General features: G+C 55.8%; 1 protein-coding gene across 1 annotated transcript; it reads left to right on the top strand.

Moving 5' to 3' along the window:
• Window positions 1-2,871: 2,871 nt before the first annotated feature.
• Window positions 2,872-13,071, top strand: LOC311187721 (melanoma-associated antigen 10-like; the record flags this gene model as incomplete). Its single annotated transcript, XM_084259045.1, has 2 exons — window positions 2,872-4,043; window positions 12,705-13,071. The coding sequence occupies 2 exons, from the start codon at window positions 2,872-2,874 to the stop codon at window positions 13,069-13,071; spliced, it is 1,539 nt and encodes a 512-aa protein (XP_084115171.1).
• Window positions 13,072-22,009: the final 8,938 nt, after the last annotated feature.

Genomic DNA, 22,009 nt, shown 5'->3' with positions numbered 1-22,009 from the left:
GCTGCCGCTCCTCTGCCCTCTGGTCGCAGCCCGGGCGGCCTGGCCCGCGTGGCAGCTCCGTCTCAGTCCGGGGCCCCAGTCCTTCCCCGCCCGGGTGAGTGCGCGGGGCTGGGCGGGAGGCAGCCTGCCGGGCTAAGGCTTACTCAAGGGCCGCAGCAAGGGAGGGGGCCCCGAGTGAGGGCCAAGGGGGGCGCCGGCCCCAGCACACCCCAAGGGCCCAGCTCCGGCCCTGCTTCTGGCCCGGGAGACCCTGAGAGCGCATCAGCCGAGCGCCCTGTTTCTGCCTGGGGTTTTCTGCCCAGTCGGGCCTAGGCCTCGGGGCTGGGGGGGCTGGGGTAGCGGGGTGCATCTTCTGCTCCCTCAGCGGGGAAAGGCATCCCGGGGACCTCGGGAGTCGAGGGAAGGAGCCTGTGCCGGCGCAGGCGGGACCCTGGGCCTCAGAACAGAGGGTCCTGAGCCCCCCGCCCGCCGCCCCCTCGGTCACTCTGGAGGGTCCCGGGAAGACGCGGCCGGAGCCATGGCCGCAGCCGTGGGGGGCGGGGGCCCCCAGGAGGGGACGGCCTGGGCCGGGAGCTGCCGTCACACGGCAGAGGGGCGCCCAGGCCCGCCAGCGCGCGAGGGGAGGCCCGAGGGCCACCGAGCCTCCAGGACGCAGGCCCCGCGCCAGGCCCCGCGCCGCCCCTGCCGTCCGGGCCGGGAAGCCCCGCGCGGCGCGGCCGGATGTCGCCTTCCCTCACTTCCGCCCGCCGGGCCCGGGGGTGCAACGTGGCTGGCTGGCGGCTCCCCCTCTCCGGCCCACGGGGGGCGGAGTCCGGGGCCTGCCCGGCCTGAAGGTAAGAAAGGCGCCCCGGCCGGGACGGGGGGGCTCCTGAGCCCCAGAACAGAGGAGGCCCCTCAGAAGCCCGTCCGACGTAGCTCCCCGAGGGGGGCTCCTCGCCTTTGCGCTCGGGAGGCCGAAGGCGGTGGGGTTTTACTCCGACGGACACGGAGTGAGGCCGGCAGAGGACACTCAGCGGAGGGAGGACACTCGGGAGTCAGGGAGTGGCCCATGAGGGAGGAATTCGGGGGGCTTCTGCTTCAGAAGAAGCGCCTCACAGAAACGCCCCACTTCCGCCTGAGCTCGGAGGCGCCAGGCTGCGCTGCCCAGAAGGCGCCCTCCGTTAGGCCGGGAGGGGTGTCTCAGGAGGCGAGAGCCTCGGATGGCTCAGCAAGGGGGCGCGGGCTCCCCAGACCTTGCCACCTGTTACCGCGAGAATCTGAGGGCGGCCGGGGTGACCCTGACCTCCAGAACGCAGCCAGCCGTCCTCCCCCCGCCCATGCCATCTGCTTTGGGAGCCCCTGTGCTTGTGTGGCCTGCGGTAACCCTCGCTTCTGTCTCAGGGGCCTCGGGGGCCAGGAGCCGGGTCTGAGGGGCAGCATTAGCCGAACAGAGGGTGGAGTCCAAGATCTTGCCCGAAACCCGGGTGAGGACCCCGAGAGAGGCTTAAAGGTATCCCCACCCCAGAACACAGAGGGGGACCACCGAAATCCGCTCCTGCCTCTCTGGCAGAGACCCCAGGAAGGACTTTCAGTCCGAGGCACCCCTTCATTTCCTGGGGGGTGTCAGGGAAATCAAGTCTGAGAGGGCCGACTCAGGTCAGCCCAGCGAGGGTTGTGGGCCTTGCCAGGCACCAAGGTGAGCCCCCCCCCCCCCAGGTAGACTCAACCCCCACCCACCCCAGAGGAAATAAACCTTCTGGGCCCTTGTCAGCCCTGTGAGGCTCCAAGGCATGGCCGCCTGCTGTGTTGAGGGCGTTTCCATTTGAGCTTTCTGGGGGGCAGGGCGGGAGGGCGGGCACTGGCCCAAGAGAGGCAGCTCAGGGCGCAGAGGGGGAGTCTCGGGACTCGGGGTATGGACGGAGGGGACTCCTCCCGACAGAGCAGCCGCAGGCTGAATCCCAGCTCCGCTTTGCCACCTCGGTCAGCCACGAGAGGACGCGGAACACGGTGGCAGCGCGCACCCTCCTTCCTCCACTGGTGGTTCATGACGCTTAGATTTTCATGTCAACGAAGGTGGCCCCAGCTCGCCAGAGGGAATTATTTTTGACCCTCTCAGGTGGCAAAGGTGGGACCAAGGGGACGCAACCATTCCAGGACACGTGACCTCCCAGAGTTCAGCCGCATCTTGCTGTCCCCTCTGGGACGCCCTGGGCAGGTGTGACCAGATGTGGGGCCCCCTCACCTCCTGCCGTCTAGTCTCAGGCTGTGCAGTCTTGATCTGAGAGTGTTGCGTCAGGCCAGCGGAGGGCTGGGGCCCAGGCCCTGCCAGGGGAAAGGTGAGAACCCTGAGTGAGCACAGAGAGCAGCACCCGCCCCAGAACAGAGGGACCTCGCAGAGCCTGGCCCATCCCTCCTGTCACCTCTGGAGGCCCAGACATGTGCTTGCTGCCTACATCCCAAGGTGCCTCTTCCTTTCTTCTCCCAGGGGCTCCAGGACCCTGGAGGTGAAGGTCGTGGTCTGAGGCACGCAGCTCAGGTGACAGCAGGTGAAGCCCAGACACCACCGGCGTCAAGGTGAGGTGCCCACCCAAAATGTAGATCTGTGAGTGCCCCCTGCTCAGAACAAAGAGGACCCCACATGTCCAGCCACTCCCCGCCCCACCCTGAGGAGGCGCCATCTCTCATCCTCACTTCTGAGAAGCTTTGGGCTGTTGAGTAGGGCATCGCCCTGTGAGGCCCAAGGGCACCCCTAACAGGAGGCCGTTAAGTCGCCTTTCGGGACCGCCAAGGGAGCGCTTCTCAGCCGGGGCTGCTCGTGTCCTCTCTCCCCCAGGCCCGTGGGACCCGTCGGTCCGCACGCCTGCCGGCTGCTCCGAGGCCACACGCGTCGTCATGCCTCGACCTTCGAAGCGACGGCGCTACCTGCTTGAGGAAGAGCAGTCCCAGAGCCAGGCCCAAGGCCTAGGGGGTGTACAGGCTCCCGAGGCCGAGGAGGAGGAAGCGTCCTCCTCCTCCACCTGCTCCTCCTCGTTCCCGTCCTCCTCCTCTTCCTCGTGCTACCCTCTCTTCTCTAGCACCCCGGAGGAGATGAGTGCTCCTGGGACACCCAGTCCGTCCCAGAGCCCTCGTGGCGCCTGCCCCGCCACTGCCGCCGCGGCCTCTGCTCTGGAGAGCCCAGCCCAGGAGGTGAGCGCCGCCGGCCAAGGGGAGGAGCGTCCCAGCACCTCGGCGCAGGCCATGCAGGCCGCTGCGGCCACTTCCAAGGATGCGGTTGATGATGAGAAGGTGGCTGACCTGGTGCAGTTCCTGCTCCTCAAGTTTCGCACCCAGGAGCCGACCAGCCAGGCCGAGATGCTGAGGGAAATCCTCGGCGGCGACGAGGAGCACTTCCCTGACATCTTCAGCCACGCCTGCGAGTGCATGCAGCTGGTCTTCGGCCTTGACGTAAAGGAAGTGGACCCCCAAGACCACTCCTACGTCCTGGTCAACACCCTCGGCCTCAGCTATGACGCGATGCTGTGTGTTGGGCAGAACGTGCCCAAGACGGGCATCCTGGTTCTTATTTTGAGCATAATCTTCATCGAGGGCAACAGTGCCCCTGAGGAGGAGATCTGGGGAGCCCTGGAGGTGATGGGGGTGTTTGCCGGGGTGGAGCACTTCATCTTTGGGGAACCCAGGGAGCTCCTCACCGAAGTGTGGGTGCAGGAGCGGTACCTGGAGTACCGGCAGGTGCCCGGCAGTGATCCCGCCCGCTACGAGTTCCTGTGGGGCCCCAGGGCTCACACGGAGACCACCAAGATGAAAGTCTTGGAGTTTTTAGCTAGAGTCAATGGGAGTGACCCCAGATCCTTCCCACTGTGGTACGAGGAGGCTTTGAGAGATCAGGAAGTGCGAGCTCAGACCAGCATCGCCAGCCCCCCAGATGACTCCGCTGGCATGGCCGGTGCGAGTTCCAGTGCTGGCGCCAGTCCCTGTGCTGGGGCCATTTCCAGTGCCAGCGCCCGTGCCCGTTCCAGTGCCAGGGCCAGTTCCAGTGCCGGGGCCAGCGGCTTCTCCTGGCCCCAGTGAGTGGGGAGCAGGTCCTCCACGGTGTGGCCCAACTCGACACAGAGGGTCAGCGAGGCTGAGTGAGCCGCGGGGAAGCGTCTTGGGGTTCCTGTTCCATAGGGGTGACTGAGAAATTTATCTTGAGGTTATTTTGTTTTGTATTTTAAAATGTTGTTACTTTTGCTAGAAAGCTGACTGGCTTCCGCACCTGCTCCGCTGAGGGAGCAGGTTTATGAGTGACATTGGTCACCCGTTTGTTGCTGCTAATACAGTTTGACTGTTTTACTGTTTTGTAAAACAAATCGGGAAATCTTCCATTTTATCTGTAGTCTGTGACAAAATAACAAGGCATTGGAATAGTAATTTCCTGGAGATGTGGACGATTTAGCTGTCATGGATGGGGTCCAGAAATAGAGAAATAAAACAGAAGAGAGTTAGTTCTTGGTCTCTTTCCTTTATGTGGTTCTGTAAAAGTAAAGAGCACATGTGTCTGTGCTTTGCTCGGGTCATTCAAGAGGGAGAGATGAACGTGGTAAAGAAGCCCTTGCTCGTGGCCGGTCCTGCCCACGCCGGCCCCGAGCCTCTGCTCCTTGGAAGCACTAGGAACATGGAACGTCCTGGGGGGACATAAGGCACACTGCACCCCACAGAGGGCAGGTGCGGGAGCTGCCGTCCCAGGAGCAGGGTGGTGAGCCGTCCCTGTGGGGCAGAAGGCGCGGCGCAGGATCTCTCTGACCTGAGCAGACAGGTAGAGCAGAGAGTCCGAGGAGCCCTCGGTGGCTCTTTCAGGCTTTCATTCTGTTTACCAGGTACCCGGCAGGCAGCGGGGCCGGGGCCCAGGAGGCTGGCAGGCCCCCTAGCCCCCAGCGAATCTTCACTTTTCTGGGCTCTACGGCGTTCTCTCGTGGCCTCTACTTCTCTGTTCCTTTCGCGCTCCACTGGCGTCCCCGTGACGCCGCCCTTATAGGCCCAGTCTCAGCCCAGGTGAATCCCACCTACGCATGCCCACGCCCTGCTCCAGGTGCCCGCCATCAGGCATGCATGCAGGAACGCAGGGATCCACCATCCGTCCTAATGGTGGGAGGGCAGAAAAGCCTGACACTTGACTTAGCCTACAGTCCCCCAAGAGACAGAGGCAGGAGGGCAGGGGCGGGACCCTGGGGAAGAGAAGTCAGGGTAAAGGCCCCTCCCGGGGCAGCTTGGGGCCTGCAGTCCCTCTGGCCGGTGACTGCCCTCATGTGGGGTGACTGCCGCCATGTGGGGGGAGGGGGAGGCCCTCAGATGCCGTGTCTTAGAGATGGAGCAAAACCTGCACAGAAAATCTCGGGCAGCTGCTTTAGGGTGGCGGGGGCATCTGCAGGCGGGGCGGGCCGTGACCGGGCCCCGCACCCTGGTCCAGAGGCGCTGCACAGCCCAGGAGCCCGGTGCTGTGACCCGTCCCCTGCCCGGGCTTCCTGAGAAACAGGGGGAATCGCCATGAGGGAGGCCCAGAAGTCACAGCCACGCACCCTTCCCCGGGCCTGGGGGAGCCGGAGCTGACGCCACAGCAGCGCGTGTTGAGTGGGTCCCCGGCCTGTGATTTAGCTAACGCGAAGCAGTGCTCAGAGGGGGTGGGGGTGAAGGAAAGTGGTGGTTTGGGTGGAAGAGCAGCTGGGAGTGAGGGAGCTGGTCCTGGCCTCCAGTTCTGGGAAGTGTGAGATGCCCGCCGCGAGGGACGCGCCCCACCTCCCCGTAAGTCCAGGCGCAGCCTGTGGGAAGGAGAAAGCTCGGCGTGTGACGTCCGGGCAGCACCCTGGACTGGCTTGGAGTTCCGCGCCCGCCCGGGAGCTGCGTCCCCTGAGAGGGCCTGGAGGGCTGGCAGGAAAGGCTCCCGACGGGAGGGGCGCGGGCCCTTCAGAGGCCAGGCCGCGCGCGGGGGGCTCCCCCGCAGGCCACGCAGCCCTGCCTGCCCCAGCGCGGGCTCCCCCGCGTCGCGCATGAAGAGTGGGAGGCCAAGGAGCAGCTCGTCGGCGTCGCGTGCCCGGGGAGGGGGGAGGCAGGAGCCCCACGCGAGCGCCCACCGGCCCCGGCCTGCCACCGACCTGGGCGCCACCTCGCCTCCGTTCCCGCTCCGCCCCGGGCCTCCGCTGCTCCCAGGCGCCTGGCCAGGGCCCCGGCACAGGGCGGCGGGCGGAGGGCGGCGACGCAGAGCCAGCGCGGGCTCCGTCGGGGCTTCACCGGCCAGGACCCTCCCGCCCGAGTCCCGCCCGCCGGGAGCTGAGTCTGCCCGCGGCCGGCATCTGCGGCCGGTCCCAGGACTTGCCCGAGCTCTGGCGTCCCTGCCCTGGCGCTCCCCAGCGCCCCCGGCCCAGCTCCCGCGCCTGCTGACCAGCGTGCCCGCTGCTCCCCGGGAGCCTGGGGAGGGCCCGCCCGCCCCCCACGCGCCACAGAAGCCCCTCGTGTCCCAGCCCCCTCGGCCCCCCCCCCCCCCCCGCCTCTGAGCTCAGGGCGCAGTGTGGGCAGTTTCCTCGCCTTCCTGGGGCCCTGGGGCAGCGCTGCCCGCCCGCTCGCGCTCAGGAAGGGCCCCTGACCGTCCCCGAGCGGGGGGGCTCGCTCCCCGACCTGCCCGGAGGCCGAGGCCAGGCCCGGGCTGGCGAGAGGAGAGAAGCCTCGCTGCAGCGGGCGGGCGAGCAGGCGGGAGGGCAGCTGCACCTGCTCTCTGGCGGAGCGCCGGGGTGAGCTCGTGCGGGGTGTGGGCCCCAGGCTGAGCGCCCAGGCGCTGGGTGCTTCGGGGCAGGGGTGGGCCCGGGCAGGGACGCCGCAGGGGCGCGCAGAGGCTCTGGTCAGGCCCCGGCCCCGGGCTGCGGCGGGGAGCCCGGCTGCTGCTCCCGAGCTCTGCACGTGTCTCCCGGCTCCAGCGCCCTGGGCCGCTCGGGCCAGCCCCGCTGAGCCTGCTCGGGTTCCTGCACCTGCCCGCCCGCCACCAGGCTCTGCTTGCGAGGCAGTGCCCGTCTCAGAAGAGCTCGGCCCCTCCCGGGCCTGCGCTGGGGGCCTGACAGCTGCTGAGGAGAGGTCTGCGCGCCATGTGGGACCCTCGCCTGGCAGCTGGGGATCGAACCGGCACTGCAGAGGCTGCGGGCAGCTTTGCAACCCAGCGCTCAACCGCTGCGCCACCGGGGAGGCCCGAGGTTATGTTTTTAGGGAGATAGATCATTAAGCAGTGCATCATTCTTGGATTTTCTGTCTCTCAATTTTTTTCAATTCCAAATAATCAGCATGCCACTTGGGCACAACCTAGGTGAGCTTGTCCTTGGTCCTGACAAATGTATTATATTAATAGAGTAAAGGACAAAAAACATGATTACCTCAATAGATACAGAAAAAGCCTTTGGTGAAAGCCAACACCATTTTATAATTTTTTTTTCAACAAACTAGAGCAGAAGAAAACTTCCTTTCTCTGATAAGGACATCTATGTAAAACTTACAGCAAACATTATACCTAATACTACAGTGCACTGAACTATACAATTCAGATGCGTGAAGAGCAAATTTTCTGGGACATAAAATATGTGTTCATAGAGCTAGTAAGACATTGTTCGTCTTGGCTTCGTGGGTGTGTTTCTCATTGGGAGGGTGGGGGAGAGCAGCTGTCAGGGATTTATCCCTTGCCTGGGCTGGTGAACTTAGTCCAATCACCATCGAATTTTCTTTTCCCCACCTTAGCGGCTGCACTGATGTTCTTAGAACTTTAGAAATGGGAGGAGTGGCAAGTGACTCTCCCTGCCCCATCCACCCCCTCTCGTCCACAGGTATCCACCTCTGCTGGCCCTGGGAGAGCAAGGGCAAGGAAAAGTAGGGGGAGCATGGTGAGGGCAAGCAGGGAAGGAATGTGATCCTGTGGAGAAAAGAAAGATCTGGTGCTTTGGTCCCTGTCATAATGGTCGCCCGCATGTGCCATCAGGAGCTGCCGTGTCAAAATCTGGATATATGGCTTGATCTTTTCAAAACATTGGAAGCACTGGCAACACTCGGCCCCTACCCAGCTCATTTTGCCCCTGCCCGTGAGGGTATCTGTAATCCTTTTGCCTGCCCTGGGCCCACGCACTTCAAGTTCTGGCTGCAGCTGACCCTGTCAGGAATTCCCGAATAGGACCGGTCTTCATGCATCTCTGGTTTCACCCACAATGACCTTCCCCTCTGTCCCCTGCTGCTGCTGTCTCCCATCTGCCACTGAAATGCATTCGCTCCCTTGCCTCTCCTGTTTCTCTTTGCAGCACCTCATTTGCACCTGTGCAAGAGAATCCCGTGCTAGAGAATCCCGTGCTGACCCTGCCTCGGGGCAGGGCCCACCACACTCTTTCCTGGCTCTCTTTCAGACAGCTGTACCCTCATCTGCCGTACCCCTCAGTACAGGGCACACAGTAGGTGCTTCATATTTGACATATTGGATTGTCCCAGTAGCCTGGTCTGAGACTGAAGAGGAGAAGTTGCTGTGACACGAGGAAAAGATTGAGTACAGAAAATCAAGATAAACGAATTCAGACAAGCTGTGAGAACCGAAGGAATTCCTCAGCAGAGACGGAGAAGCACTCACACTAGTACTGAGCCAAGCCCGGTCAGAGACACTCACTTTCACAGCTTAGAAATTGCTTTTGACACCCCTCAACATGGTCGGGGTGTTAGTTGTTCCAAAAATAAAGCTTTCCTGGCGGTGGCTGGTAACTGAGGTTGGCAGCTGTAGGAGCAGCAGGTGTCGTGACATGGCAGCCTGCATCTTCAAACCATGTTTGAAATGTTCTCTGACATTTCCATCTGTAAAATGTCACTTCTCCGTCCCACTAGGCTAGGCCAGGCCACAGGTTGATGTGTGGAGTAGAGAAATCACAAATTATTAATTTGCCTGTTTCCACCTGATAAGCCACCTGGAGAGCAGGAGAAAAATCCATGCCAGAACCATGGGATCGGGCTCCCCAAAAGGGTTCAGATAGGCTTTTTCTGTGATGTACAGGTGTAGGGTAAGGAAAAAATGCCAGGCTTTTCTGCCCTCCCGCCATCAGGATAGATGATGGATCCCTGCGGTCCTGAACGCACGCCTGATGGCGGGCACCGGGAATAGGGTGTGGGCATAGGTAGATGGGATTCACCTGGGCTAAGACTGTGCTTTTTAAGGGCGGTGTCACGGGTATGCCAGCAAAAGCTGAGAAGAAGCCAAGAAGGAACAGAAGCTGAGAGAGAGAGCGAGAGAGGGCCGGAGAGCCCAGATAGAGTGGAGACTTGCTGGGGGCTGGGAGGCCTGCCAGCCTCCCGGCCCCCCAGCACCCCTGCCTGCCGAGTACCGGGTAAATCCCAATAAAAGACCTGCAAAACCCCTGAGGGCTCCAGAACTCCTCCTTTACCTGGTCTGCTGGATCCTAGAAAACCTGCACAGTGTCCTGTCCTGCCTCTACAGCAGGGCAGGCTTTTCTGGTGCGTGTCATCTTTGCTGTGTGGCACTAATGTCACTCAGGGCTTCAAGAGAAACTGTTAGCACAACCTCATAGAAAGAAAGAAGATTGCCTAGATTTAGGGTCTCCTCAAATAACCTTTTGTGGAAGAAAGCTATCTTAAGGCAGGGCCAGTGTAAGGGCAGGACCGGGCACTGTGCAGGTTTTCTGATCCCATGCAGACCGGGTAAAGGAGGAGTCAGAGTCCTCAGTAGTTTTGCAGGTTTTTTATTTGGGGTTCACCAGGCATATGGCAGGCAGGGGTGCTGGCTGGGAGGCTGGCAGACCTCCCAGCCCCCAGCAAGTCTTCACTCTATATGGGCTCTCTGGCGTTCTCTGCTTCTGCTTCGGCTTCTCTTTCAGATTCTGCTGCTGCTGCTGGCTGGGGCTGCTACTGGCGTCCCCCCGTGACGCCGCTCTTAAAAGCACAGTCTTAGCTCAGCTGAATCCCATCTACCTATGCCCACACCCTATTCCAGGTGCCCGCCATCAGGCATGCATTCAGGACAAGGATCCATCATCTATCCTGATGGCGGAAGGGCAGAAAAGCCTGACATTTTCCTTACCCTACAGTCCACCCCCTCAGGGTTTTCTGCCATACAGTCTATACATATATATACAATTTTCTAAGCAAACAAACAATGCAGCCATGGCCCACAAAAGCAAATACATCAAATATAACAAAATACAACAGAACACAAATAAGTCCAGGCAGGGCACCAACCTAGTGCAAAAGACAATTATTGGTACCAGCAGATGAGCCACCAAATCTGCTGCCGAAGGCACTGCTCATACGAGGGAGGGGAATCACTCACGGCATCTACTATATCACACCAGGAGCCGTCAGGCTTCCTGGCCTTCTCTGTCTGTAGTCTTGGCCACAAGGCACACACAGCATCCACCCCCAGGATGCACTAGCTCTGGGATTGGCAATTTTATTCTGTTGGGGGTAATCGCCAACCCTCAGGGTTTCTGTCTGCAGTCGCTCCAACACTTGGCCTTCATGGCCACCCATGCGACTCGCAGACCCCTGCACTCAAGCCAACCCACTGCACAAGCACATGGGTTGGGGATCCAAACTTTGCATTCGGCTTGGGCTCCACCCCAAGCCACATTCCCCACCCATCCCCCAAGGACAGGTTCCTCAGCTCCTCACCCTCGCTCAAGAATGAGCAGGGCATCACCCACAGGTGATTTTATGAGACTCACAGTTCTTCAGCATACCCAGGCTGCTTAACAGCCGCTCAGGGCTTCTCAACTTATGATCAGTACCAGCTTTTGCTTTCTTAGTTGGCTTTTCTCCTCCACCTGGCTGCTGGGCATGCACAGGCTGCTTTTGGCCATCTAGGCCCACTGGCCACCCCTAGATTCCCATCTCCTGGGGTTTACAAACAAAACTGTTCCACCCCCAGGGTCCCAAAACATATCAACCTGCAAGGTCCTCCGCCTTCTGGCGGGATTGTCAGTCCAAGTCCATCAGTCCATCAGTTCAAGTCCATTGGCCTCTCCCTGCGTCAGCAAGGCCTGCTGCCTCAGGGGTCATTGGCTGGTCCTTTCCGGTGTTGGTGGCTGGTCCTTTCTGGTGTCGTTGGCTGGTCCTTTTGGGCATCTCCTTCACGCCAGATCTCGTCCTGTAGCTCGTGGAAGTTGTCCACCTTCTGTGCCACCATGGCGCCTCCAGCGTCATCAAAGGCAAACAGTCTGTTCTCCTTAGTCCCTCCAGGTCTTCGGAGGGCTCCAATACCCGTCTGCATGGATCTTGCCGACTTAACGCCAATTGTAAGGGCAGGACTGGACCCGGTGCAGGTTTTCTGATCCCATGCAGACCGGGTAAAGGAGGAGTCAGAGTCCTCAGTAGTTTTGCAGGTTTTTTATTTGGGGTTCACCAGGCATATGGCAGGCAGGGGTGCTGGCTGGGGGGCTGGGAGGCTGGCAGACCTCCCAGCCCCCAGCAAGTCTTCACTCTATCTGGGCTCTCTGGCCTTCTCTGCTTCTGCTTCGGCTTCTCCTTCAGATTCTGCTGCTGCTGCTGCTACTGCTGCTGCTGGCTGGGGCTGCTACTGGCGTCCCCCCGTGACGCCGCCCTTAAAAGCACAGTCTTAGCTCAGCTGAATCCCATCTACCTATGCCCACACCCTATTCCAGGTGCCTGCCATCAGGCATGCATTCAGGACAAGGATCCATCATCTATCCTGATGGCGGAAGGGCAGAAAAGCCTGACATTTTCCTTACCCTACAGCCAGCATCTAGAGCATGTGGTGTAGCATCCCTCTCCTCACATGAGCACCTCTGCTCTCTCCCTGATGTTCTAGGCCCCATCCCATTCTCTGATGTAGGAGGTAAACCCTCTGTCTGCCATATTTACTTGAGCATTACAGGCTTATGGATCCTCCACAGGTAAACACTTTTGCTTTTCTACTCATCAGTCTGACAGAGTTTTGTTTGGTTAGAGAAAAACCTAGAGGGGGAATTTTGTCCTGCCACTGGTGCCCCGCAGTGGAGTGCAGAAACCAGCCTGGTGACTACTGACCCCACACAAGCAATTTCATGTCCTTTCAGGGCAGGGGGACGGGTTGCTGCAGAGGAGGAAAAAGTGGTTAGTGTAGCCTGGCTTCCTCCAGGCAGATGCTGCGATGTTTCTTCAGAAGGGCAGGATTTGATCACAAGGCCCTGGCCAGGTACCCCGACACTAGGACACTAGGCTCCTCCCTGTCTTAAAGTTGACCTAAGGAGGGGGCCTCCTCTGGTGGCGCAGAAGGGTGATCGCTGGGCTGTGGTGAAGCTGCCCGCAGCCTCTGCAGCGCTGGTTCGATTCCCAGAGGGTTCCCACATGGCGCGCAGACCCTTCTGTCTCGCTCGCTGCTCCCCTCAGCAGTGTGCTTCGGTCCTTCTGCCTGCTCTGCTCCCTGCTCTGGCTCTGGTGAATTCTCTCACCCTCCCGCGCTTCTGACTGTGCCCAGTGCTTGTATAAATAAATAAATGTTTAAAAAAAAAAAAAGTTGACCTAAGGGATGGAGACAGGCAGCGAGGAACCACGTGCAGGACAATGTTTGTGTGTAACGCGGGGGGGGGGGGGGGGGGGGGCGGGGCTGGCATATGCTCTCCCCTGCAACGTGCTTTACCGAGGGGTCCCCACCGCTCCCCAGAGTTGGGTCCTCAAGGAGACCTGGGGCCACTCTGGAGGTGCCGCGCTGGTGCCGGACGGCTGTCGCTCAGGCTTCAGCTCCCAAGGACAGAGCTTCCTGGCTGCGGCCCCCGCAAGGAGTCGCGCGCCGAGGGTCGCGGGCACGTCGGCTCCCGCGCACGGGCCAGCCCCGGCGGAGCGCTCCGGCGGCGGCGCACTGCGCAGGCGCGCCCTGCAAGTTTGCTCCCGGCCGGACTCCGCGCGGCGCGCAGGTGGCAGCCCGCGCCCCTCTGCTGGCGCTTCCTTCGGCCCCGCGGCGCCCTCGGCGGGACCATGCAGGCTGTGGTGTCCCCGGTGACCAAGGCCATCTTCGTGGCTTTGTTCCTCTTCGCCATCCTGCTCATCCTCTACGTGATCCTGTGGTACATCTGCCGGGACGTGGACAACGACTACATCTGAGGCAGGTAGAGCGCTGCCCGGCCCCGGGGATCCGTCCGCATCCGCGTCGGGACGGCTCGCGCGCGCTTGCTCTTGAACCTACGCTTCTTCCCAGGAGCCCACCGTGGGGAGGGGGACGGGGGCTGCTGCAGGGCGCCTTCCTTCCTGGCCCCGAAGTCCTCTCCCCTTGGCTCCCAGCTTCCCACTTCCCCGCCTCTACTCCTGCGCCCCCTCCCCCCTGTGCTTATCCGCGACCCCAGACCCTGCCCCCACCACCAGCACGCGTCCTGCCCAGCCCCTCCGCAGATCCGTGCAGGGGCCTCCCAATCCCCTGGCTCAGCACCCACTGCCCTTCCCTCGCTCTGCACCCCCTCTCCTGCAACCCGCTCCCTCCCAGGCCACATCCCTTTCCACACCCCTTGCCTCCCATTGCTCTTCCCCAAGCCAGTGCTCTCCACAGATCCCTCTCTCCAAGCCCCTTCTTCCCCTCTCTGGCCCAGAGGCCCTCTCCCCACCCCCTTCTGCTCATCACCCCCTTCCCTCCACCATGACCAGGACCTGACCCCACTGCTCTTCTGAGCCCTGACCACATTTTCTCCAGGAGCCCGCTGCAGCCTGTCCCAGGCCCCTCCCCAGACCCTTCCCATGACCCTGTGCCTGTTCTGACCCTGGGCCCTCCCAGCCCCCCTCAGGCCTTCCTTAATTTCGTGCCCTGGGGATCCTAGCCCCCCCCCCAACTCTGTCTCCCTGTCCTGGCTCCCCTCCCTAACTTCCAGCAGGTACCCCAGCCAGGCTTAGGGCACTGACCCCCCCCCCCCCCCATCTGCCATTCCGAGTCCATGTCTGAGCAGCAGGTGTCTGCAGGACAGGAGGGACTTTTGGTGGCTACTGAGCCTCCTGTATCCCTGAAGGTGCCCCAGAACCCCCTTATCAGTTCATGGCATCCAAGCACCTTCAGCCCTCCAAGACGCAGGACTCCCGAGTGGCTTGGGCCTACAGATCAGCCCAAGAGTAACAATTTGCCATGACACACCTGTTCCCTGAGTCTCCTTGAATTAGATTTGTTCCCACAAAGAGGCCCCCCAGCATCGGGTGGGGCACTGCCCTGGCGATGAAAGGGTGCTGTGGATGAGCCTTTGGGCATGGAGCAGTAGAAACTGGGCCCCACATATCCAGCTTCCTCTGGTTTTCTCCTTTGGGTGTGGCAGGTCCTTCTGCGGTGAACGGCTAGTTGGGACTGGACCAGCACCTATCTGCCGCATCAGCCAGCGAGTTTGCTTCCGGGCGCCGTGGTTATTGTGGGGGCGGGCAGTGCCATGGTAGAGGCTGAACCTATGGTGGAGCGCGGGCTTGACATGAGTTCACCCCCCAGATTCTCCCCCAGAGAGATCAAGGGCATCCAGCAGTAGGAACAGCCCCCTGGGACGCAGAGCACCATCTCAAATGGACCATAGTAGAAGGTTGACGCAAGATGGGTGAGCCCGACTCACAAAGGGGGGTTTACGTTCCAGACCGGCTGCTTCAGGGCTCTGTCGCGGGGCAGATTACGCTCTGAGCATCTGTTAGTTCATCTGTAGAGTGATGTTGATGACTGTCGAACTCAGTGGGAGGAGCACATGAAAAGGTGTGTTTAACCTGATAAACGGTCTTCCGCGCAGCAAGTCCTGAAGTCGAGATGGCACTTATTTGTGGGCAAGCGGCCATCTTCTATGAACAACCTATTGTTTTACTTACCTGAGACCTGATTTATAGACAGTAAAATTCTCCGTATTTTAAATGTACAGTTCTGAGTTTTGACAGTGAGCTTTGTAACTACACCTCACTCAAGACATAAGTGCCTTCTCTTGAGAACCTATTATTACAAATATCTTCCTATTGAGGTCTTTAAATTTGAGAAAGCCAGCATCTAAAACTTGTTTTGCAAAACAAAAGAAATCCTCAGATTCTAAGGGGGCTGGGCGGAAGTGCACTGGCAGGGGCATCATAATGCAGCATGTGCAGAAGTCGAAATATAAAGCTGCAGGCCCGAAACTTAAAAAAAGGAATAGAAAGAAACAAAACAAATGAACGAACAAAACAACAGGAAAACAAACTCTGATTATGAGAAGACATGGTGTTCAGCAGAGGGGCAGGGCAGGGTGAGGGAGGTACCTAAGGGGGTTGCAGTGTGGCCGTGGGTGGGGAGGGACTTTAGGTGGTGAGTGAGCCGTAGTGGATACAGACAGCGAATGTCACACTGGCCACCTGACACCTTCATGTTATAAGGCAGGTCACTTCAATGCAAGTTAAAAAAGAGAAGCAAGTACAACATTCATTCATATTTATATTCACTTGTAAGTAGACTTGCATTATGTCATGTTTTTGAGGCTGGAGGTTTGTATGCACTGGGGTACTCCCCACCAAGATACTTCACTACTTTTCTTAATTTATTTATGCATACAAGAACTGGGGTACAGGCCACAGGTGTGGGGGGTGAGAGGACTCACCAGAGACAGAGTAGGGAGCAGAACAGACAGACTGACCAAAGCACACTGCTGAGGGGAGCAGTGGGTGACACAGGAGAGGTCTGCTGCGCCATGTGGGTTGCTCCCTGGCTGGCCGGGGATCGAACTCGTGCTGCAGAGGCTGCTGATAGCTTCATAGTGCTGAGACATAGCCCCTTGCACCACCAGGGAGGTCCCACTACTTTTTTTTTTTTTTACCTGATAATCAATTTACTTTACATTGTTTTTTTGACCTTACCCAAACAATAAATAACAACACTTTCTGGCAAAAAGAAAAATCATGCAGCCTGGAAGTGAGTAGAACAGTCTACCCCCAGCCCATTCTCCTCCCTGAAGACCACCACTGTGAAACATTTAGCCCTCTGCTTCCTGCCTCTATTTGCGCCTCTCTCTCTCTCATACACACACATACACACACTTTCACACACACAGTGCTGTTCGTTTCCTTCATATTAGTTGGGATTCTACTTTAGATTTCATAGGGCCAGGAGGGAATTCAGAAGCAGAGTGCAGGCCTCTCAAAGAAGCCCAGAGCTTTCTGCCCTGTCTTTTAGCATGCCCCAGGCACTGCTGGGAAGGGGTGCCTAGTCTGCGAGGAGCTGTTGTGAGCGCCAGATCCCCTGATGCGAGGTGTGACAGAAAGTGCAAAGACTATTTTTAAGAGTTAAGTGGAAAAGCACTGGGCATTTGCATCGAGGTCACAGGAGGTAAAAGGCCCACATTTCTGGGTGTTCCACTTCTTTGTCCACTTCTTGGGTGCCCAGCCCTCTAAGGATGGGAGCCAAAAAGGTCCCTGTTGCTGGGCCCCTGGAATGCTGGGTGGAGCGTCAGTATGTCTGCCCAGAGGTACTGCTCCTGTGGGCAGCTGGAGCTGAAGACCTCCTCTCCATGCCTAAAGAGAGCTCAGATCCTGTCTTTGATGGTCCTGTCAGTGCTTCTAGAAAGTTTCCCGTCAGCAGTGTGCAAGAAGAATTAGGAAGGTCTGAGAGTGGCGACCTGTTAGAAAGACAAGGAAGGATGAGCGGCATGGGAAGAAGGGGGAGGAGATGTTCCAGGCTTGAACAGGGGGGGCTTGGTGACTGGAGGAGTGTGAAGGCACCATCACCAGGGTGGGTAGAGAAGAGGAGTGGGAGGGAAGCGGATACTGTGCTGCCCAGCCCCACCGAGCGGCAGTGACGTCATTAAAGTATCAGTGGCACCTGTTGGACATGGACAATTTCCTGGGCTGGGATTCCAGGCCCTGCCTGACCTGAAAACACTGCTACCTGGATCTTTCTTTCCTCCCACCAACACTCTGATGTGGACAAATGTCTTCCCAGGGCCTGGATCACAGAAAGAGCTCAAAACATGGTAGCCTGTTTATCTCATGAGGCTCCGCTTGTGGCGTGGGCCTCTCTAGAGGCCACTTGGCTTTCTTCTCAACATTGTGCCCTGCTCGCAATTCTTCCAGCCTCTCTAGAAACCTTCCTGCAGAGTTTTTCAGTCTTGTATCTTGAATATTCCTCAAGAATATTTCTGCCCAACTCCTTCATAGCACCCATTCTTTCCCTCTGGCTCATATTTTCTTTTTCTTCTATCTTCTGTCATTTGCAGCATCTGCCTATTTGCTCCTTAATCCTTTGCGTTGACTGCTTCCACCATACAGAGAAATCTATGTTAATAGCCTGGAAAGAATAGATAACAGTAAAATGTAGGAAAATAATAAGGAAGTGATGAGTTTTGTGTATTCATTAACTATGTAATTGTCTCCGTCAACTGTCATGGAACCTTGGTCCAGTAACATAAACTCACTGTTCCTTAGTTTATTTTTCAAATGGATCTAGTGATATTCCCAGAACCTCTTGGACTTTCTGTGAGGAGTCCTGTTTTTTACCTTCTATTACCAAGCTTGCTTCCCCAGAGTTTGTTTTCTGGAGCTCAGATCTCTGGACCACTCTGATTCCTCTGATTCCTGGCTTCTAGATCCTTCACCAGGGATAACCTAATATTGTCAGTATTTCAGCTTGTCTCCTCAGCCTCACACCTCTTCGTGTCACGGTTCCTTGGATTCTGATCAGAATTCGTAACACTCCCAGCATCCTGCAATAATCTTCACAGATATTCACAGTGGTGTTTGCCTCTAATCTTCTCACACTGTTCATTTTTTCATCCATTTGGTCAACAGACTCTTCCTAATTGTGGCTAGTCCACACCAGTCACTGTGTGCCAGGCACCGTGCTCAGTGCTTTACATGTTAATTCTTAGAGCATTCCCAGAAGGAATTTTTAAATTTTGGTAGAATTTACTGGAAAAGTTACCTGGTCCTGAGCTTTTCTTTGTGGGAAGGTTTCTTAATTATTAACTCAGTTATTTACTTGTCATAGGTCTATTCCAAATTTCTATTTCTTCTTGAGCCAATATTGGTACTTTGAGTCTTTCTAGGAATTTCAACATGCTATTCATGTTATCTAACTTTTCAACATACAGTTGTTCCCAGTATTCCCATAAAATCCTTTGTTTCTATAAGGTTAGCAGTAATGCCTCACTTTCATCCCAGATTTGAGTAATTTTAATCCTTTTTTCTTGGACCATCAATCTATAGGTTTGTCACTTTTGTGCCCACATATCAGTAAGTCAGTGGCTGGCAGCCCATCTGAGAAGTGTGTGGCCCTAACTGGCAGCCACCTCAGTAGACCATGACTTTGACACTATAGTAAAAGCATATATAGGCAAAAGATCGATACAAGAACTACAAGATGTCATGAAAGGACTTAACGACATAAGGAGAGAAAAGGATCTCCCGTGCTCATGGGTGTGGACCATCAATAGCATTAAAATGGCTATCTTGCCTAAAATGACATATCAGCTTAATGCAATGCTCATCAAAATCCCAGCAATATTTTAAAAAGAAACTGAACAAAAATGTATTAAAATTTATATGGAACCACAAAAGGCATCAAATTTCAAAAGCAAAATGCATTCCTGAGAAAAAAGGAGGGAAAGTGAAGGAACACATTACCTGACTTCAAGCCTGACTATACAACAGCAGAACTGAAAACAATATGGTTTTGGCACAGATAGAGATATCAGTACAGAGAATGAGAGAATAGAGTCAAAAGCCCAGAAATCAGACCACATGTTTATCAGTACCTAATCTATGATCAAGCAGCTGTGCCCCTGCTTGGACAGTCTCTCCAACAAACTGTGATGGGAAAATTGGAAAGTCACACAAAAGAATGAAGTTGGACTGCTCTCTATCTCCACACACAAAAATAAACTCCAAATGGATTAACAATTTAGATATAAGAACTAAACAATAAAATAGAGGAAAACATTGGTGATGCATTCAATGATACCAAAGAAAAAAATTTATTTTTTTTTGGTGAGTTGACCCACCCCCTAAGGCAAGAGAAATAAAAACAAAAATAAATATTTAGGATTACCCCAAGTTTCCAAGCTTTTACACATTGAAAGAAAATGCAAGAAGGTTAAAAAGGTACCCTATTAAATCAGAGAAAATATTCACACACACACACACACACACACACGACAGATAAAGGATTAATATCTAAAATATGCAAAAAGTTCAACAATAGAAAACAACCTAATTAATTATTGGGCAACAGATATGAACAGATAGTTCAGCAAAAAGGATATCCAGAAGGTCCATAGACACATGAAAAAATGTTCATCGCTGCCTCCAATTAGAATCATTTCCAAATGACAATGAGACACCGTCTCACACCTGTGAGAATGGCACATACTCAGAAGCTACCCAACTAGTGCTGGAGAAGATGTGGAGAAATAGGAGCCCAGTGCAATGTGGGTGGGAACGTAAGCGAGCACAGCCATCGGGAAAGCAATCCGGATTTACCTTAAACAACTAAAAATGGAAATGCCCTAAGACCCAGCAGTCTTGCTTGGAGCATCTATAAATATGAGACCATCAACATAAAAACTACGTGGCCCACAGCATTCACAGCAACATTATTTGCAGTGGGGAGGACATGGGAGAGCCTAAAGGTCCATCAGTAGACAACTGGATCAAGAGGCCACGCTAGGGGGCATGACTCAGCCACAGGACACCTGCAATGCAGTCATTTTCAGCAATATTGAGGAAGGTTTGAGCGAATTGTGTGTAGCAAAGCAAGTCAGAATGATAAAAACAAATAAATACTGGACATTTATATAGCACGTGACTAGATAATTAAAAATTTTTACTGCCAGTATACATTGACTCTTCCAGAACCGCAGAGGGAGAACTCTGGTGCCCCCTACACGTCCTACTAGTGCGCGAGCTCCTCGGGGCGAGGGCCACAAGCACGCTGGCACGCCTGCCGCCCACACGGCACTCAGGAGGGCTCAGAAAATGTTGGCTCAGTGACATTTTGCTTGACTTGAAGCTCACAAAGTCCTGTTGGGTCGATTTTCTTTGGCTTCCAACACACGTACCTTGTCGGCACAGCCGTCAACACAAACAGGATCGGCCACGCAAGGGCACGCTCCAGACACCCCTGGGAGAGGTGCCGACTCGCCACCAATAGCAGGCAGAGCCATTCCAGCCGCCGTGCAACTTTAAAAGGCCCGTTTTTCATGAAAACCAGTGCAGTGCCATGGAAGAGCAAGCCGATGGCGAGAGAGAGCTCATGCCAGGGCGAGGGAGCCGGCCCCGGCCGGTGCCAGGCACTGGAAGGACTTGGGAGCGCTGGGAGGGAATAACTGAACTTAGCAGATATATGCAGATGTTGATTTATAGGGACGCACAACCCAAACTTAAATAATGTTATGATGTGCTGTTACTTCAATAATAGATGCTAGCTAGAAAGAATGATAGATGATAGGCAGACAGACAGATAAAATATGTGAACATGTTTCTAAACAGTGTTATTTAGAGGACTCAAACTTGTGTTATAGTATCCAGCAATACCGGTGTTTGAAATCATTCTCTTAAAGAAGATTCCCATCAGTTACATGAAGCTGGCTCTCAGCAGTATTATTTCACAGAACAGACCTTGCATACATAGTATAAAATGTTTATTGGGGGCTCCCTGGTGGCGCAGGGGTTAAAGTCTCAGTGCTATCAAGCTATCACCAGCCACTGTGGCCTGAGTTCGATCCCTGGCCAGGGAGCTACTCACATGGTGCAGCAGACCTCTCCTGCAGTGTATTTCATCAGTCTGCCTGTTCTGCTCCCCTCAGCAGTGTATTTCATCAGTCTGCCTGTTCTGCTCCCCACTCTGTCTCTGGTGAATAATCCTCTCACTCCCCACACTTCTGGCCTAGACCCCAGTTCTTGTATGCATAAATAAATACAATAAATCTTTTTAAAAAATAATATAGTATTGTTTCATAGCGTTCTCTAAATGAGATCCTAACAGTTACATGAACACCATCCATCCTAACAGTGAAAGTTCAGACTGGAATTTGTCTTCATAGTATAAATCATTATTAGTGTTTGATGAAGCTCTCTAAATGAGATTCCTAATAGGTACATGAGCACGGTTCTGAACAAGGTGAAAAAATAAATGACTATCCAGTTAAGCTTGAGAGGGCGCGAGCAGAGCACGTAACATCATTCTGCTGGCTCCAGAAGTGTGAAATCAAGCCCTTTCCTAAAATATTTCCCAGCCAGCTCAAATTTTTACACATCCAGTTGCTCTAAATGTAGTCTGTCTAAATCAGCTGATTTTTAGTCATTTAGACTCTGCCTGCTTTGCATACCCAGCAAAACTGTACTGAACATCTGTGTGTCATAAGTAAGATAATTCCAGGACTATAAGACTCCAAGAATCTGCTGCCTTTGGAGCTCGGGGCCCAGGGAGCTCCCATTGTGCTGACAAGCGCCATCACCTAGGTGCTAAGCCCACGTTGTGGGTCCCCTGGCCATGTTCCCCTTCTGGCTCATGAGCCATTTTCTTTGTCCCTACTGGGAGAGACTCTGTCACGCGCCATCCTGTCAAAGCACTGTGGTGAGGATCCAGGCCAGTGTGGGGTGCAAGGGAAGCCCCAGGCAGGGTGCCACAGGGCCAGGCCTCTGAGCCAGGGGAGGGGCTCCCACCATTGTGGCAGCCAGCCCCTTCCGCTCTCCTGTGGGATGGCATCGTGCTCCAGCTCGGCAGTCTTCATTCTTACCCAGAGTTTTCTCATGCTTAGATTCTGTTGTTGGTATTGTTTTTATTAATTGCATTTTCTCTTCTGTAGTTTTCTGGGGTTCATTCTGGAAGCAGAAGGCAGCAGCCTGCACTTAGCTCTGTCGTGTCCGCAGCTACGGTAAGGTACTGAGTCTATAAGTGAGTCACGGAAAAGCGGCACCTCACAGCACCTGTTGCCCGTGGACGGCAGGGTGCTCCGCCTGAAGGTGTGTGCTGCTCCTTTTAGTAGGGATTTTTTACCCGAATCTACCAATAACTTTGTGTACTAGTCCCCAGAAAGCCCTTGTGTGTGTGGTTGTTTTGAGACCCATGAGTTTGAAGGAG

This window comes from Talpa europaea, assembly GCF_964194135.1.
Source record: "Talpa europaea genome assembly, chromosome: X".
Classification (NCBI taxonomy): Eukaryota; Metazoa; Chordata; class Mammalia; order Eulipotyphla; family Talpidae; genus Talpa; species Talpa europaea.
Note: the sequence above shows the minus strand (reverse complement) of the source record. Positions and strands in the feature narration are given on the sequence as shown.